This window comes from Oncorhynchus gorbuscha, linkage group LG13 (assembly GCF_021184085.1).
Source record: "Oncorhynchus gorbuscha isolate QuinsamMale2020 ecotype Even-year linkage group LG13, OgorEven_v1.0, whole genome shotgun sequence".
Lineage (NCBI taxonomy): Eukaryota > Metazoa > Chordata > Actinopteri > Salmoniformes > Salmonidae > Oncorhynchus > Oncorhynchus gorbuscha.
Window position 1 is genome coordinate 93,446,435 of NC_060185.1, and position 16,872 is coordinate 93,463,306.

The 16,872-nt window shown below is 46.4% G+C and overlaps 2 protein-coding genes across 2 annotated transcripts; both read right to left on the minus strand.

Moving 5' to 3' along the window:
• Window positions 1–10,475: 10,475 nt before the first annotated feature.
• Window positions 10,476–13,037, minus strand: LOC123992402 (mucin-5AC-like; the record flags this gene model as incomplete). Its single annotated transcript, XM_046293542.1, has 1 exon — window positions 10,476–13,037. A coding segment is annotated over one exon (2,562 nt), but the record flags the coding sequence as incomplete, so codon positions are not given.
• Window positions 13,038–13,388: 351 nt separating this feature from the next.
• LOC123993801 (mucin-2-like) lies at window positions 13,389–16,174 on the minus strand (the record flags this gene model as incomplete). Its single annotated transcript, XM_046296277.1, has 2 exons — window positions 13,389–15,593; window positions 15,626–16,174. Coding segments are annotated over 2 exons (2,754 nt in total), but the record flags the coding sequence as incomplete, so codon positions are not given.
• Between the last annotated feature and the right edge of the window lie 698 nt (window positions 16,175–16,872).

The following is a 16,872-nucleotide window of genomic DNA, read 5'->3' on the forward strand; positions in this document are numbered from 1 at the left end:
TGCTATAACAGGCTCCACTACACTGGGAAGGCTTTCCACTAGATGTTGGAACATTGCTGCTACAACAGGCTCCACTCTTCTGGGAAGGCTTTCCACTAGATGTTGAAACATTGCTGCTATAACAACCTCCACTACACTGGGAAGGCTTTCCACTAGATGTTGAAACATTGCTGCTATAACAACCTCCACTACACTGGGAAGGCTTTTCACTAGATGTTGAAACATTAATGTTATTGTGGATGAATCTCAGCAGTGAGGTCGGGCACTGATGTTGGACGATTAGGCCCGGCTCTCAGTCGGCGTTCCAATTAATATCAAAAGTGGGTTGCGGTCAGGGCTCTGTACAGGCCAGTCAAGTTATTCCACACGGGTCTCGACCAACCATTTCTGTATGGACCTCGCTTTGCGCACGGGGGCGTTGTCATGCTCACACAGGAAAGGGTGTTCCCAAACTGTTGCCATGTTGTCATTGTATGCTGTAGCGTTAAGATTTCCCTTCACGGGAACTAAGAGGCCCGAACCATGAAAAACAGCCACAGACCATTATTCCTCCTCCATCAAACTTCACAGTTGGCACTATGCATTCTGGGAGGTAGTGTTCTCCTGACAACCCAGAATCATCCGTCAGACTGCCAGATGGTGATTCATCACTCCAGAAAATGCCTTTCCACTGCTTCAGAGTCCAATGGTGGTCAGTTTTACACCATTCCAGCCATTGCTTCCAGAGGCAGTTTGGAACTCGGTAGTGAGTGTTGCAACCGAGGACAGACGATTGTTACGCGCTACGTGCTTCAGCACTTCAGTCCTGTTCTGTGAGCTTGTTTCCACTTCACAATAACAGCACTTACAGTTGACCGGGGCAGCTCTAGCAGGGCAGGAATTTGACGAACTGACTTGTTGGAAAGGTGGCGTCCTATGATGGCGCCACGTTGAAAGTCACTGAGCTCTTCAGTACGGGCCATTCTACTGCAAATGTTTGTCTATGGAGATTGCATGGCTGTGTGCTCAATTTTATACACCTGTCAGCAACGGGTGTGGCTGAAATTGCCCAAATCCATTAATTTGAAGGGGTGTCACATACTTTTGTATATATAGTGTATATGGTTTAAGTTCATACTGGAGAAAAACAAACATCATCAGCCGCACACGCAGAAAAGCTCAGTAGTTCATTTAATGCAAGTGGCTACCCTGTTTTGGTAACACAAATGATTCTCCTTATTCCTAAAATCTCTGACAAAACATGGTACATAAAACTTTGATACTCACCCATGTAGACTAATCTGGAAATATTAACCCCAGCCTCCCCGTGGGATAATTAGCGTAGAATAATTGGTCGCTAATTTGTTTAGTGCAAAAGGAGAGGCCTACTAACACAAACAATTGCATTACAGTTAGCGGCCCCAATTATCTGAAACAACCCGGGATTTTGTTGTTCAGCATAGAGTTATGCAAATCTGTGCTGTGAGTTGCATTGTTGCACACATACATGACTGGAGAGGCCTGGCTGGCCTAGCCTGTAAACACCCTACCTGCATTCTTCTCCTGCCCCACATGTCCCCCAGCACCAGATCACTACATAAAGCCTAGGTTAAAGGGAATAATCCCATGGAAGACCTCGCTTTGTCACCTCACTTCTCTGAAACAGAGAGGGGGGACGGAGGGATAGAGGGGGAGAGGGGACCAAGAATAAGTAAACGCAGCTCCAAATTAAATCCACAACACTGAATGGACCTTTGACCTCTGGTTTCAAATGGAGAAGAGAGAGAGGAGAGAAGGAAACACTTTATAACTAGACTGAAACTCCTTACAGAACCAATCAGCCCCTCTTTTAGGCTTTCTAACTCTAGACTGAAACCCCAAACAGAACCAATCAGCCCCTCTTTAAGGCTTTATAACTCTAGACTGAAACCCCAAACAGAACCAATCAGCCCCTCTTTAAGGCTTTATAACTATAGACTGAAACCCCAAACAGAACCAATCAGCCCCTCTTTAAGGCTTTATAACTCTAGTCTGAAACCCCAAACAGAACCAATCAGCTACTCTTTTTAGGCTTTATAACTATAGACTGAAACCCCAAACAGAACCAATCAGCCCCTCTTTAAGGCTTTATAACTCTAGTCTGAAACCCCAAACAGAACCAATCAGCTACTCTTTTTAGGCTTTATAACTCTGGTTCTGGGGTTTCAGACTACAGAGTTCTTTTTAAAGCCTAAAGGAGTAGCTGATTGGTTCTGTTTGGGGTTTCAGTCTAATCAGCTACTCCTTTGGGCTTTATAACTCTATAGCCTGAAACCTCCACTAAAGGGCCCAGAGTGTTGTATTGCTAACTGTTCCTCTCTCTTCTCTTCCTCCGTACATTAATCTCCCCCCCCCCCGTTTGAGTCCGCGTCCTCCTCACCGGCTCCCCCTATTGTCACGCTCCTCATTGTAATGTGAGCCTCACTTCATCTCTATGCAACGGCAGGCAAGACTGTCTTCTCCTCTCCTTTTTCTCCCCTCCTCTCTTAATTGCCTGAGCTCAGACCACCAGTATGCTTCTCCTGCAGATGTCTCGACCCTTAATTTGCGTAGAGAGCACAATCAGACCCATCTGCTCTAGTTTTTCCTTTCTCCACTCCTACCTCCCTCCCTCCCTCCTCCCTCTATCCACCACCCTCCCTCTCTCTATCCCTCCTCCCTCCCTTCCCCCCAAAATCACCTCTGCACCCCCTCCCTAAATCTCCACAGTAAGCCCCTCGCCCCAACACCGAAAAAGCCACAACTCCTACTCCTCCCAATGAAAACCTTGTCAGCGTGGGGATTGAAAGCCTATCAAAAAGCTATAGAAGAGTAGTTCTGTGTTGAAGGGCATAATCAGAGGGTGGGTGTGAGACCAAGACCCCCTGCTAGCTTTAGGCTCTGTCAGGGGTGGGGAGGGGAAGAAAGAGGCCCAGGCCAGATAAACAGGGACAGATGGAGGGACTTTGGAAGGGAGGAATAATCAACGCTATGCACCGTGCACGATAAAGGTGCTGCGTGATGCCGCTGTTTATACAAAACAACATAAAATACATGGCTGTGAATCAGTGGATGCTCCTCAGAGGAGGAAGGGAAGGGTCATCCTCCATAGTGAATTTCATTTAAAAAAACTAAAAATAATGGAACATTAAAGTTATCTTTTTTTTAGATAAAACTATACTAAATATATTTACATCACCAAATATTTAAAACACTCCGTTTTGCAATGAATATCTACAGTAGCCTCAACATCACTCTGTAAGGTAGCACCATAGTGTAGCTGGAGGACAGCTAGCATCCGTCCTCCTCTGGGTACATTGACTTCAATATAAAACCTAGGAGGCTCATGGTTCTCACCCTCTTCCATAGACTTACAAAGTAATTATGACTTACGGAGGACGTTCTCCAACCTATCAGAGCTCTTGCGGCATGAACTGAAATGTAGTCCACCCAATCAAAGGATCAGATAATGAATCTTGTACTGAAAGCACAAATTACAGCCTACTCAAACACCTGGCTCAAACAGAGGGATGCTATGTTAGTTAGCTGGCTATGGCTATCAAACAGAGAGGGATGCTATGTTAGCTAGCTGGCTATGGCTATCAAACAGAGAGGGATGCTATGTTAACTAGCTGGCTATGGCTATCAAACAGAGAGGGATGCTATGTTAGCTAGCTGGCTATGGCTATCAAACAGAGAGGGATGCTATGTTAGCTAGCTGGCTATGGCTATCCATCAGAGAGGGATGCTATGTTAGCTAGCTGGCTATGGCTATCCAACAGAGAGGGATGCTATGTTAGCTAGCTGGCTATGTCTATCCAACAGAGAGGGATGCTATGTTAGCTAGCTGGCTATGGCTATCCAACAGAGAGGGATGCTATGTTAGCTAGCTGGCTATGGCTATCTAACACTGGAACTCTTCGAAGTCAATGTGGTTTTCTTCATTTATTGTCATCGGGGCCCACGGTTGTAACTGCTAAACTGCTTGCTGCTGACTGACTGACGTTAGTTCCAGTAACTATGGTGATTGTCTATGAATGTAGGCTGTGTGTAGCAGTTAGTGGTCGTGATATGAAGGTTTGGTTTGGAAAGGTTTTTTCGCCTGGTCACAGACATCTGATGTGAGGGGCACTGAAGTCCACAAGCGAAGGGGAAAGGTGAGAGGAAGAGTATGCATAGGTAGTTGCAAGAAGGAATTACATAATGAACTGTTAGTATGTGGCGGCTATGAAAGTGATCAGGGGTGTATTGATTCAGCCGATTCTGTTGAAAAATGTTTCTTAAACGGAATGAAACGGGGATAAACATATTTGAGTTTTTCCAATAGAACTACAATAGAGGACCTCCAGAACTAAAATACACACCTCCAGAACTACAATACCCCCCAGAACTACAATACAGAACCTCCAGAACTACAACACCTCCAGAACTACAATACAGGACCTCCAGAACTAAAATATAGAACCTCCAGAAATACAATACAGGACCTCCAGAACTACAATACAGAACCTCCAGAACTACAATACAGGATCTCCAGAACTACAATACAGGACCTCCAGAACTACAATACAGAACCTCCAGAACTACAATACAGAACAATAGTAAATAGAAACTTGTTTGCAACTGTTGTACCAATGAATACACCCTAAATCACCCTAAATCAGCTAGATGCAGGCAAGAGTGTGCAAGGCTGTATTGAATGTGTCACTGTCTGTCACCTTGGGTGTGTTCGCAAAAGTAATTGCCAGAGTGCGGCCATAATGTGCTGTCTTGTCAGACTGTCCGTGTCTCTTTTGAAGTGTTCAGTGAGGTTGATCAAGTGTTCTGACCTCACAACTTTAGTCAAGCACCCAAACTAATTGGCTAAAATTGTCTATCTACATCCAGAAACAAATGAGAGAACACCTCACTCTGACCATTGTACTCACCCTAGCAGAGCTGCTTAGGCTAATTTCACGTTACCCAGAGCGTTAGTGATTGTAATTGTGCTGCTGACAACAATTTAATTACGTTTTTTTTTTGCCAAAGTTTACTGACATCTGTCATATTCATAAATTCTTCAGTTATTCTGCTCTCTGGTACTCAGACGAGAGTGCTCTGAAATCGGAGTAGATAGCCAGAGTGAATTTTTCTCTCGAGCTATGCACCTACATTGTAAACTTTCTTTCATGAGCTAGGTAGTAGCAACCTCGTGGTTTGGATAGGGAACATTCTAGTATCATGTTGTAGCCTAAACCTATCCATGTTACACTGAACTGGGCGAATGGAATATGAATGACAGTCATCCAATATGCTGTAATAGAAATAAGGCCATGCTCATAAATATAAAACAAATCGCCCTCCCTCTTCTTAAACGCAACTGCTTGAAACAAGTGACACTTGGCCAAAGGATTCAGTGGAACCTCCCCTGCATGTGGTCTTCGGCTTGTGTCTATGACAACTACACAGATAACTACAAACTACAGACTAGATAAAGCCCATATACAGCAGAATGGTCTGTCTTTTCTTTTCAAAACTGGTTGAATGGCTATTTTCACCTATAGGCACCTGCAGCTTACCACAGGTGATATACATTACACAATAAATGACAATCATTACATCCAACCAAATTAATTAGGGTTTACAATAATTTATTTCCAGGCCATTTTCGAGACGTTGAAGTGAAAAATTATAATTTTTCGAATGCGTTTGGGTCCTGTGCAGTAAATAAACACAAACACAGGTGTAAACTAGACCAAACCTTTTTTTTAAACAATTTATATTGTTTGAAGAGGAAATAGTGACTCATGCAAAGTGCCAATGCATTGAACCACATCTGAACCATTCTTTTCCTATTTCGACCACTATCTGAAAAAATATATATACATTCTCAAGTAAAACACTCTATCTAATTTTATTGGTCACAAACACATATTTAGTAGATGTTATTGCAGGTGTAGCAAAATGCTTGTGTTCTTAGCGCCAACAGCGCAGTAGTATGTAACAACTCACAACAATATACACAAATCTAAAAGTAAAAGAATGGAATTAAGAAATATATAAATATTAGGATGAGCAATGTTGGAGTGGCATTGACTATAATACAGTAGTATAGAATACAGTATATACACATGACATGAGTAAAGCAGTATGTAAGGAACATTATTAAAGTGACTAGTTAGTAAATACAGTAGAATAGAATACAGTATATACACATGACATGAGTAAAGCAGTATGTAAACATTATTAAAGTGACTAGTTAGTAAATACAGTAGTATAGAATACAGTATATACACATGACATGAGTAAAGCAGTATGTAAACATTATTAAAGTGACTAGTTAGTAAATACAGTAGAATAGAATACAGTATATAGATATGAGATGAGTAAAGCAGTATGTAAACATTATTAAAGTGACTAGTTAGTAAATACAGTAGAATAGAATACAGTATATACACATGACATGAGTAAAGCAGTATGTAAACATTATTAAAGTGACTAGTTAGTAAATACAGTAGAATAGAATACAGTATATAGATATGAGATGAGTAAAGCAGTATGTAAACATTATTAAAGTGACTAGTTAATAAATACAGTAGAATATAATACAGAATACAGTATAAAGCAGTATGTAAACATTATTAAAGTGACTAGTTAGTAAATACAGTAAATAGAATACAGTATATAAACATTATTAAAGTGACTAGTTAGTAAATACAGTAGAATAGAATACAGTATATACACATGACATGAGTAAAGCAGTATGTAAACATTATTAAAGTGACTAGTTAGTAAATACAGTAGAATAGAATACAGTATATAGATATGAGATGAGTAAAGCAGTATGTAAACATTATTAAAGTGACTAGTTAGTAAATACAGTAGAATACAGTATATACATATGAGATGAGTAAAGCAGTATGTAAACATTATTAAAGTGACTAGTTAATAAATACAGTAGAATAGAATACAGTATATAGATATGAGATGAGTAAAGCAGTATGTAAACATTATTAAAGTGACTAGTTAGTAAATACAGTAGAATACAGTATATACATATGAGATGAGTAAAGCAGTATGTAAACATTATTAAAGTGACTAGTTAATAAATACAGTAGAATATAATACAGTATATAGATATGAGATGAGTAAAGCAGTATGTAAACATTATTAAAGTGACTAGTTAGTAAATACAGTAGAATATAATACAGTATATAGATATGAGATGAGTAAAGCAGTATGTAAACATTATTAAAGTGACTAGTTAATAAATACAGTAGAATACAGTATATACATATGAGATGAGTAAAGCAGTATGTAAACATTATTAAAGTGACTAGTTAGTAAATACAGTAGAATATAATACAGTATATAGATATGAGATGAGTAAAGCAGTATGTAAAGAACAGTAAAGTGACTAGTGTTTCATTATTAAAGTGGCCAGTGATTCCATGTCTATGTATATAGGGCAGCAGCCTCTACTAAGGTGCAGGGTTGAGTAACTGGGTGATAGCCAGTAAGTGATGGCTATTTAACAGTCTGATGGTCTTGAGATAGAAGCTGACTGAGTGGATTGATGCCCCCCCCAAAAAAGTGTTCATAATTACACACAAAAATAGCCCCCAAAAAGTCTGGATCGTGATTGATGAGTTCGACCAACATTTGCATCAGTTTTTTTTTTGACTCCAGATCTGAAATGATTGATGGTGTATTGAGATGGGACAGAATCCTATGAGTTGCTCTTAACTTGGAGTAGCTGCTTTGATTCTATCACTCACGGCACTCTCTGTTTTTATGCCTTTGTCTATCGTCCCAAAGTGGTGCAATGAGATGAGTGAATCCAGTGTTCCTCTCGCGAGCCGTTATTGTCCACTTTACAATGAGCGTTCATCTTTGTTGATGTGGGAATTTATCATCTACTCTTGCTGGTTTGACTGTCTAACAAAGACTAGTTTTAAAAAGATAAATAGGACACAAATAATAACCAATAACTTTGACATCTGGTTTGTCTTTTGTGATGTTATGTTGATTCTGTCTTCTGTTCTAATGAGCTGATGGCATAAACACCTTTGTTGCTCACATGATATGAACTGAAATAGAAATAGTCACATGCTGTAGTTTTGCTTGAATCCACCCACAAAGTGTGAGGGCCTCTATTGCTAGCTACTTAAACCTGTTGTAGACTCAATCACAATTGGTAACACCTACGTTTGGTTACATACCTATGTCACTACACAAATAAAATAAAATAAAATGTATTTATATAGCCCTTCGTACATCAGCTGATATCTCAAAGTGCTGTACAGAAACCCAGCCTAAAACCCCAAACAGCAAGCAATGCAGGTGTAGAAGCACATGTGTTCCATTTGGAATAAATGCTTCAACCTTGAGCAAATTCTCTGCTGCTCTGAAGGGAACTAACCGTCGCATGACTGCATTGGCAAAGAATTCAAAATGGCAGTCTTGTTGTAACATCCAATCATCACCATCTAATGCTATGCTGGGACCCAACAGTCTGATAATCACCATCTAATGCTATGTTGGGACCCTGCATATCAGAGATCAACTTCTACTGATTCTATAGACTGTTGAAAACCTCAAACCCAATTTCTGCAAATGTATCTTCTCCCTTCTTCACACTGAACAGTCGGATGCATTTGGGCTGTATCTGCTGGGATGGCCAGTGAAAGGGTATTGTCCAGGTCGGCTGGGCCTGTTAGCTATGGGGGCCTCTCCTGTCACTCAAAAGGATGGAGGAGACCAGGGACCACATAGAGACTAGGCCCCACTGGGGCCGTACCTTGCAGCCCTACACCGCCTTGTTACCCCGTCTGTCTGTCTGTCTGTTGCCCTGAGCGTAGCATTGGAGAAGAAGAAGAGGATGGCGTTCCCCTTCAGCCCACAGTCATGGTCTCCTCTCATTCAATGACAGTTTGTTCTCAATTAGCTTTGTGAAAATGTAAAGCCTTTTTAAGAGACTTCTCCACCACCGTCTGGGGAAGGCTTTATATTATATAATATTTATAAGGCTTTATATTATCTAAAAGATGGCACCCTACGCCATCATACCGATGTTTCAATTTTCTCCTCTCCTCGACTGTCTTTCTATTCTCATTTAAACTTCTCAATGACTTGCTTGTGTGGTTAAGTAGAAACTAACTAGCTTAGAAATCTCTCTAGATATCTAAAATCTTATTTAGCCTATATGGCCTATCGCCTACCGGCACAGATGAATCTAAATGTCACTATGTCCATACAATGGAACACTTACATCATGAGAGTACAACTGGTTAAACACAGCAGTAGTGATGCATTAAGCAGGCAGCAGATGGCACTGTGTTGTCGGTCTTACAAATGTCTTGGCTCACAAGTTGTGGACAGTCCATGCTTCTCCATTGTAGTCATAACCCTCTCTGAGTACATTTTTAAGATTATATATTGTCCCCAACATGATTGCCACATTACATTATTATTATTATTTTTTGCATTCGTTAGTTATGATGCACCGATTTCTAATTGTGAGGTAAAAATCGGAATAAAATATATAGATGACTGGACACCAATTGGTATGCAAAAGTATTTGTCAAAGTGATCTGTTCTCTGAATACTAAGGAACCTTAATAGGCTACAAATCGAGATTGATAAAAAAAATATCCATCATTCCTTATCAGCATTTTCAAGTATTTTCAAGTGAGGTCCTGGATTTCACAGATATGTCATTTCACTAAACCAATTCTGCCTTCAGAAGAAACAATTCTCCCCAAAAAACTGGTTCAATTCAGGCTCCTCTATTATCATAATCTCTTAAAAGTTGTCCTTTCAAAGGGCCTGTGGTGTGAGGGTAAGTGTGACGTGCTTTGGACCGCCACCACTCTTTGGCCTCTCTTGGCCTCTCGTGCCGAACAGGGGAGTAGTGTGGGTGGCTGGGTATAGGTGAGGGTGGTGCATAGCTAATAGGCACAGAGGGGACCAAACCAAGGGGGGGATCGAACCAAGGGGGGGATCGACCACGGTCGGTCGGTCGGTCGGTCGTGTTCTCTTCTCCTGTTCTCAGAGGCAGCCCCCCACAGAGCCCCCCCAACAGAGCCTGCTTCACTGTAAAGCACCGCCTTTTGTTGTCCATTTGTTTACCTTGCTTCCTCAAGTCCCCGGCGGCAGGACAATGACGCCTACAGCAACAGCTCATTCAATGCTCCTTCGGCTCCTTTATCCTCGGCCTCTGAACACTGGTTACCTCAGAGCCTCAGAAGAGTGAGTGATTAAGAACCCAACAGGCTATCTTACAGCTCACAGGCACAAAGGCACTCCACTTATCCAATAAAAAAAAGTGTTCCACACCAACTGACGTCCGTCAAACTGATGGTTCTGGTGAATTTGGCCAATGTGGCTAGTTCCCATAGTTTGTTGTTATCCTGACTGAAAGAAGAGGTACCTTGCATGATGTTGTTTCTGTTGTTGTTGGTGGTGGAGGTGGTGGTGGTGGTGGTGGTAGTAGTAGAGGTGGTGGAAGTATAGGTGGTAGTGGAGGTGGTAGTGGTAGTGGTGGAGGTGGTGGAGGTGGTGGTGGAGGTGGTAGTGGTGTAGGTGGTAGTGGTAGTGGAGGTGGAGGTGGAGGTGGAGGTGGTAGTGGAGGTGGAGGTGGTAGTGGAGTTGGAGGTGGTAGTGGAGGTGGTAGTGGTAGTGGAGGTGGAGGTGGTAGTGGAGTTGGAGGTGGTAGTGGAGGTGGTAGTGGTAGTAGTGGAGGTGGTAGTGGTAGTGGAGGTGGTAGTGGAGATGGTAGTGGTAGTGGAGCTGATAGTGGAGGTGGTAGTGGTAGTGGAGGTGGTAGTGGAGGTGGTAGTGGTAGTGGAGGTGGTAGTGGTAGTGGAGGTGGTAGTGGAGGTGGTAGTGGAGGAGGTGGTAGTGGTGGAGGTGGTATTGGTAGTGGAGGTGGTAGTGGAGGTGGTAGTAGTGGAGGTGGTAGTGGTACTGGTAGTGGAGGTGGTAGTAGTGGAGGTGGTAGTGGAGGTGGTAGTGGTAGTGGAGTTGGTAGTGGAGGTGGTAGTGGTAGTGGAGGTGGTAGAGTAGGTGGTAGTGGTGGTAGTGGTAGTGGAGGAGGTAGTGGTAGTGGAGGTGGTAGTGGAGGTAGTAGTAGTGGAGGTGGTAGTGGTAGTGGTAGTGGAGCTGGTAGTAATGGAGGTGGTAGTGGAGGTGGTAGTGGTATTGGTAGTGGAGGTGGTAGTGGTAGTGGTGGTTGTAGTGGAGGTGGTAGTGGTAGTGGAGGTGGTAGTGGAGGTGGTAGTGGAGGTGGTAGTGGAGGTGGTAGTGGTAGAGGTAGTGGTAGTGGAGGTGGTAGTGGTGGTGGTAGTGGTAGTGGAGGTGGTAGTGGTAGTGGTGGTGGTAGTGGAGGTGGTAGTAGAGGTGGTAGTGGTGATGGTAGTGGAGTTGGTAGTGAAGGTGGTAGTGATAGTGGAGGTTGTAGTGGAGGTGGTAGTGGAGGTGGTAGTGGAGGTGGTAGTGGAGGTGGTAGTGGAGTTGGTAGTGGTAGTGGAGGTGGTAGTGGTAGTGGAGGTGGTAGTGGAGGTGGTAGTGGTAGTGGTAGTGGAGGTGGTAGTAGAGGTGGTAGTGGTAGTGGAGGTGGTAGTGGTAGTGGAGGTGGTAGTGGTAGTGGAGGTGGTAGTGGAGGTGGTAGTGGTAGTGGAGGTGGTAGTGGAGGTGGTAGTGGTAGTGGAGGTGGTAGTGGAAGTGGTAGTGGAGGTGGTAGTGGAGGTGTTAGTGGAGGTGGTAGTGGTAGTGGAGGTGGTAGTGGTAGTGGAGGTGGTAGTGGAGGTGGTAGTGGTAGTGGAGGTGGTAGTGGAGGTGGTAGTGGAGGAGGTGGTAGTGGTGGAGGCGGTATTGGTAGTGGAGGTGGTAGTGGAGGTGGTAGTAGTGGAGGTGGTAGTGGTACTGGTAGTGGAAGTGGTAGTAGTGGAGGTGGTAGTGGAGGTGGTAGTGGTAGTGGAGGTGGTAGTGGAGGTGGTAGTGGTAGTGGAGATGGTAGTGGTAGTGGAGGTGGTAGTGGAGGTGGTAGTGGTAGTGGAGGTGGTAGTGGAGATAGTGGTGGTAGTGGAGGTGGTAGTGGAGGTGGTAGTGGAGATGGTAGTGGAGGTGGTAGTGGAGATAGTGGTGGTAGTGGAGGTGGTAGTGGTGCTGATAGTGGAGGTGGTAGTGGTAGTGGAGGTGGTAGTGGAGGTGGTAGTGGTAGTGGAGGTGATAGTGGAGGTGGTAGTGGTAGTGGAGGTGGTAGTGGAGGTGGTAGTGGTAGTGGAGGTGGTAGTGGAGGTGGTAGTGGAGGTGGTAGTGGTAGTGGAGGTGGTAGTGGAGGTGGTAGTGGAGGAGGTGGTAGTGGTGGAGGCGGTATTGGTAGTGGAGGTGGTAGTGGAGGTGGTAGTAGTGGAGGTGGTAGTGGTACTGGTAGTGGAGGTGGTAGTAGTGGAGGTGGTAGTGGAGGTGGTAGTGGTAGTGGAGTTGGTAGTGGAGGTGGTAGTGGTAGTGGAGGTGGTAGAGTAGGTGGTAGTGGTGGTAGTGGTAGTGGAGGAGGTAGTGGTAGTGGAGGTGGTAGTGGAGGTAGTAGTAGTGGAGGTGGTAGTGGTAGTGGTAGTGGAGCTGGTAGTAGTGGAGGTGGTAGTGGAGGTGGTAGTGGTATTGGTAGTGGAGGTGGTAGTGGTATTGGTAGTGGAGGTGGTAGTGGAGGTGGTAGTGGTGGAGGTGGTAGTGGTATTGGTACTGGAGGTGGTAGTGGAGGTGGTAGTGGTATTGGTAGTGGAGGTGGTAGTGGAGGTGGTAGTGGTATTGGTAGTGGTGGTTGTAGTGGAGGTGGTAGTGGTAGTGGTGGTGGAGGTGGTAGTGGTAGTGGAGGTGGTAGTGGTAGTGGAGTTGGTAGTGGAGGTGGTAGTGGTAGTGGAGTTGGTAGTGGAGGTGGTAGTGGTAGTGGAGTTGGTAGTGGAGGTGGTAGTGGTAGTGGAGGTGGTAGTGGTAGTGGTGGTGGTAGTGGAGGTGGTAGTGGAGTTGGTAGTGGAGGTGGTAGTGGTAGTGGAGGTGGTAGTGGAGGGGTAGTGGAGGTGGTAGTGGTAGTGGAGGGGTAGTGGAGGTGGTAGTGGTAGTGGAGGGGTAGTGGAGGTGGTAGTGGTAGTGGAGGTGGTAGTAGAGGTGGTAGTGGTAGTGGAGGTGGTAGTTGTAGTAGTGGTGGTGGTAGTGGAGATGGTAGTGGAAGTGGAGGTGGTAGTGGAGATGGTAGTGGTAGTGGTAGTGGTAGTGGAGGTGGTAGTAGAGGTGGTAGTGGTAGTGGAGGTGGTAGTGGTAGTAGTGGTGGTGGTAGTGGAGCTGGTAGTGGAGGTGGTAGTGGTAGTGGAGGTGGTAGTGGAGGTGGTAGTGGTAGTGGAGGTGGTAGTGGAGATGGTAGTGGAGGTGGTAGTGGTAGTGGAGGTGGTAGTGGAGGTGGTAGTGGTAGTGGTAGTGGAGATGGTAGTAGAGGTGGTAGTGGTAGTGGAGGTGGTAGTGGAGGTGGTAGTGGAGTTGGTAGTGGTAGTGGAGGTGGTAGTGGAGGTGGTAGTGGAGTTGGTAGTGGTAGTGGAGGTGGTAGTGGTGGTGGTAGTGGAGATAGTGGTGGTAGTGGAGGTGGTAGTGGAGGTGGTAGTGGAGGTGGTAGTGGTAGTGGTAGTGGAGCTGGTAGTGGTGGTGGTAGTGGAGATGGTGGTGGTGGAGGTGGTAGTGGAGGTGGTAGTGGAGGTGGTAGTGGAGTGGAGGTGGTAGTGGAGGTGGAGTAGTGGTAGTGGTAGTGGAGTGGAGGTGGTAGTGGAGATAGTGGTGGTAGTGGAGGTGGTAGTGGAGGTGGTAGTGGAGATGGTAGTGGAGGTGGTAGTGGAGATAGTGGTGGTAGTGGAGGTGGTAGTGGAGGTGGTAGTGGAGCTGATAGTGGAGGTGGTAGTGGTAGTGGAGGTGGTAGTGGAGATGGTAGTGGAGGTGGTAGTGGTAGTGGAGGTGGTAGTGGAGGTGGTAGTGGTAGTGGTAGTGGAGATGGTAGTAGAGGTGGTAGTGGTAGTGGAGGTGGTAGTGGAGGTGGTAGTGGAGTTGGTAGTGGTAGTGGAGGTGGTAGTGGAGGTGGTAGTGGAGTTGGTAGTGGTAGTGGAGGTGGTAGTGGTGGTGGTAGTGGAGATAGTGGTGGTAGTGGAGGTGGTAGTGGAGGTGGTAGTGGAGGTGGTAGTGGTAGTGGTAGTGGAGCTGGTAGTGGTGGTGGTAGTGGAGATAGTGGTGGTGGTGGAGGTGGTAGTGGAGGTGGTAGTGGAGATGGTAGTGGTAGTGGAGGTGGTAGTGGAGGTGGTAGTGGAGGTGGTAGTGGTAGTGGAGGTGGTAGTGGAGATAGTGGTGGTAGTGGAGGTGGTAGTGGAGGTGGTAGTGGAGATGGTAGTGGAGGTGGTAGTGGAGATAGTGGTGGTAGTGGAGGTGGTAGTGGAGGTGGTAGTGGAGCTGATAGTGGAGGTGGTAGTGGTAGTGGAGGTGGTAGTGGAGGTGGTAGTGGTAGTGGAGGTGGTAGTGGAGGTGGTAGTGGTAGTGGAGGTGGTAGTGGAGGTGGTAGTGGTAGTGGAGGTGGTAGTGGAGGTGGTAGTGGAGGTGGTAGTGGTAGTGGAGGTGGTAGTGGAGGTGGTAGTGGTAGTGGAGGTGGTAGTGGAGGTGGTAGTGGAGGAGGTGGTAGTGGTGGAGATGGTATTGGTAGTGGAGGTGGTAGTGGAGGTGGTAGTAGTGGAGGTGGTAGTGGTACTGGTAGTGGAGGTGGTAGTAGTGGAGGTGGTAGTGGAGGTGGTAGTGGTAGTGGAGTTGGTAGTGGAGGTGGTAGTGGTAGTGGAGGTGGTAGTGGTAGTGGAGGTGGTAGTGGAGGTAGTAGTAGTGGAGGTGGTAGTGGTAGTGGTAGTGGAGCTGGTAGTAGTGGAGGTGGTAGTAGAGGTGGTAGTGGAGATGGTAGTGGAGATGGTAGTGGAGGTGGTAGTGGTAGTGGAGGTGGTAGTGGAGATGGTAGTGGAGGTGGTAGTGGTAGTGGAGGTGGTAGTGGAGGTGGTAGTGGAGGTGGTAGTGGTAGTGGAGTTGATAGTAGTGGAGGTGGTAGTGGAGATGGTAGTGGAGGTGGTAGTGGTAGTGGAGGTGGTAGTAGAGGTGGTAATGGAGGTGGTAGTAGTGGAGGTGGTAGTGGAGGTGGTAGTGGTAGTGGAGTTGATAGTAGTGGAGGTGGTAGTGGAGATGGTAGTGGAGGTGGTAGTAGAGGTGGTAGTGGAGGTGGTAGTAGTGGAGGTGGTAGTGGAGGTGGTAGTAGAGGTGGTAGTGGAGGTGGTAGTAGTGGAGGTGGTAGTGGAGGTGGTAGTGGAGGTGGTAGTGGAGAGGGTAGTGGTAGTGGAGGTGGTAGTAGAGGTGGTAGTGGAGGTGGTAGTAGTGGAGGTGGTAGTGGAGGTGGTAGTGGAGGTGGTAGTGGTAGTGGAGGTGGTAGTGGAGGTGGTAGTGGTAGTGGAGATGGTAGTGGAGGTGGTAGTGGAGGTGGTAGTGGAGGTGGTAGTGGTAGTGGAGGTGGTAGTGGAGGTGGTAGTGGAGGTGGTAGTGGAGGTGGTAGTGGAGTGGTAGTGGTAGTGGAGATGGTAGTGGAGATGGTAGTGGTAGTGGTAGTGGAGGTGGTAGTGGAGGTGGTAGTGGTAGTGGAGATGGTAGTGGTAGTGGTAGTGGTAGTGGTAGTGGTAGTGGTAGTGGTAGTGGAGGTGGTAGTGGTGGTGGTAGTGGTAGTGGAGATGGTAGTGGAGGTGGTAGTGGAGGTGGTAGTAGAGGTGGTAGTGGAGGTGGTAGTGGTAGTGGAGGTGGTAGTGGAGGTGGTAGTGGAGGTGGTAGTGGTAGTGGAGGTGGTAGTGGAGGTGGTAGTGGAGGTGGTGGTGGTAGTAGAGGTGGTAGTGGTAGTGGTAGTGGTAGTGGAGGTGGTAGTGGAGGTGGTAGTGGTAGTTGTGGTGGTAGTAGAGGTGGTAGTGGAGGTGGTAGTGGTAGTGGAGGTGGTAGTGGAGGTGGTAGTGGTAGTGGTAGTGGAGGTGGTAGTAGAGGTGGTGGAGATGGTAGTGGAGGTGGTAATGGAGGTGGTAGTGGTAGTGGAGGTGGTAGTGGAGGTGGTAGTGGTAGTGGAGGTGGTAGTGGAGGTGGTAGTGGAGTTTGTAGTGGTAGTGGAGGTGGTAGTGGAGGTGGTAGTGGAGGTGGTAGTGGAGGTGGTAGTGGAGGTGGTAGTTGTGGAGGTGGTAGTGGTAGTGGAGGTGGTAGTGGAGGTGGTAGTGGAGGTGGTAGTGGAGGTGGTAGTGGAGGTGGTAGTGGTAGTGGAGGTGGTAGTGGAGGTGGTCGTGGTAGTGGAGGTGGTAGTGGTAGTGGTAGTGGAGGTGGAGGTGGTAGTGGAGGTGGTAGTGGAGGTGGTAGTGGAGGTGGTAGTGGAGGTGGTAGTGGAGGTGGTAGTGGTAGTGGTAGCGGTAGTGGTAGTGGAGGTGGTAGTGGAGATGGTAGTGATAGTGGAGGTGGTAGTGGTAGTGGAGGTGGTAGTGGAGGTGGTAGTGGAGGTGGTAGTGGAGGTGGTAGTGGTAGTGGAGATGGTAGTGGTAGTGGAGGTGGTAGAGGAGGTGGTAGTGGTGGTAGTGGTAGTGGAGGTGGTAGTGGTAGTGGAGGTGGTGGAGGTAGTAGTAGTGGAGGTGGTAGTGGTAGTGGTAGTGGAGCTGGTAGTGGTAGTGGTAGTGGTAGTGGAGGTAGTAGTAGTGGAGGTGGTAGTGGAGCTGGTAGTAGTGGAGGTGGTAGTGGAGGTGGTAGTGGTATTGGTAGTGGAGGTGGTAGTGGTAGTGGTGGTTGTGGAGGTGGTAGTGGTAGTGGAGGTGGTAG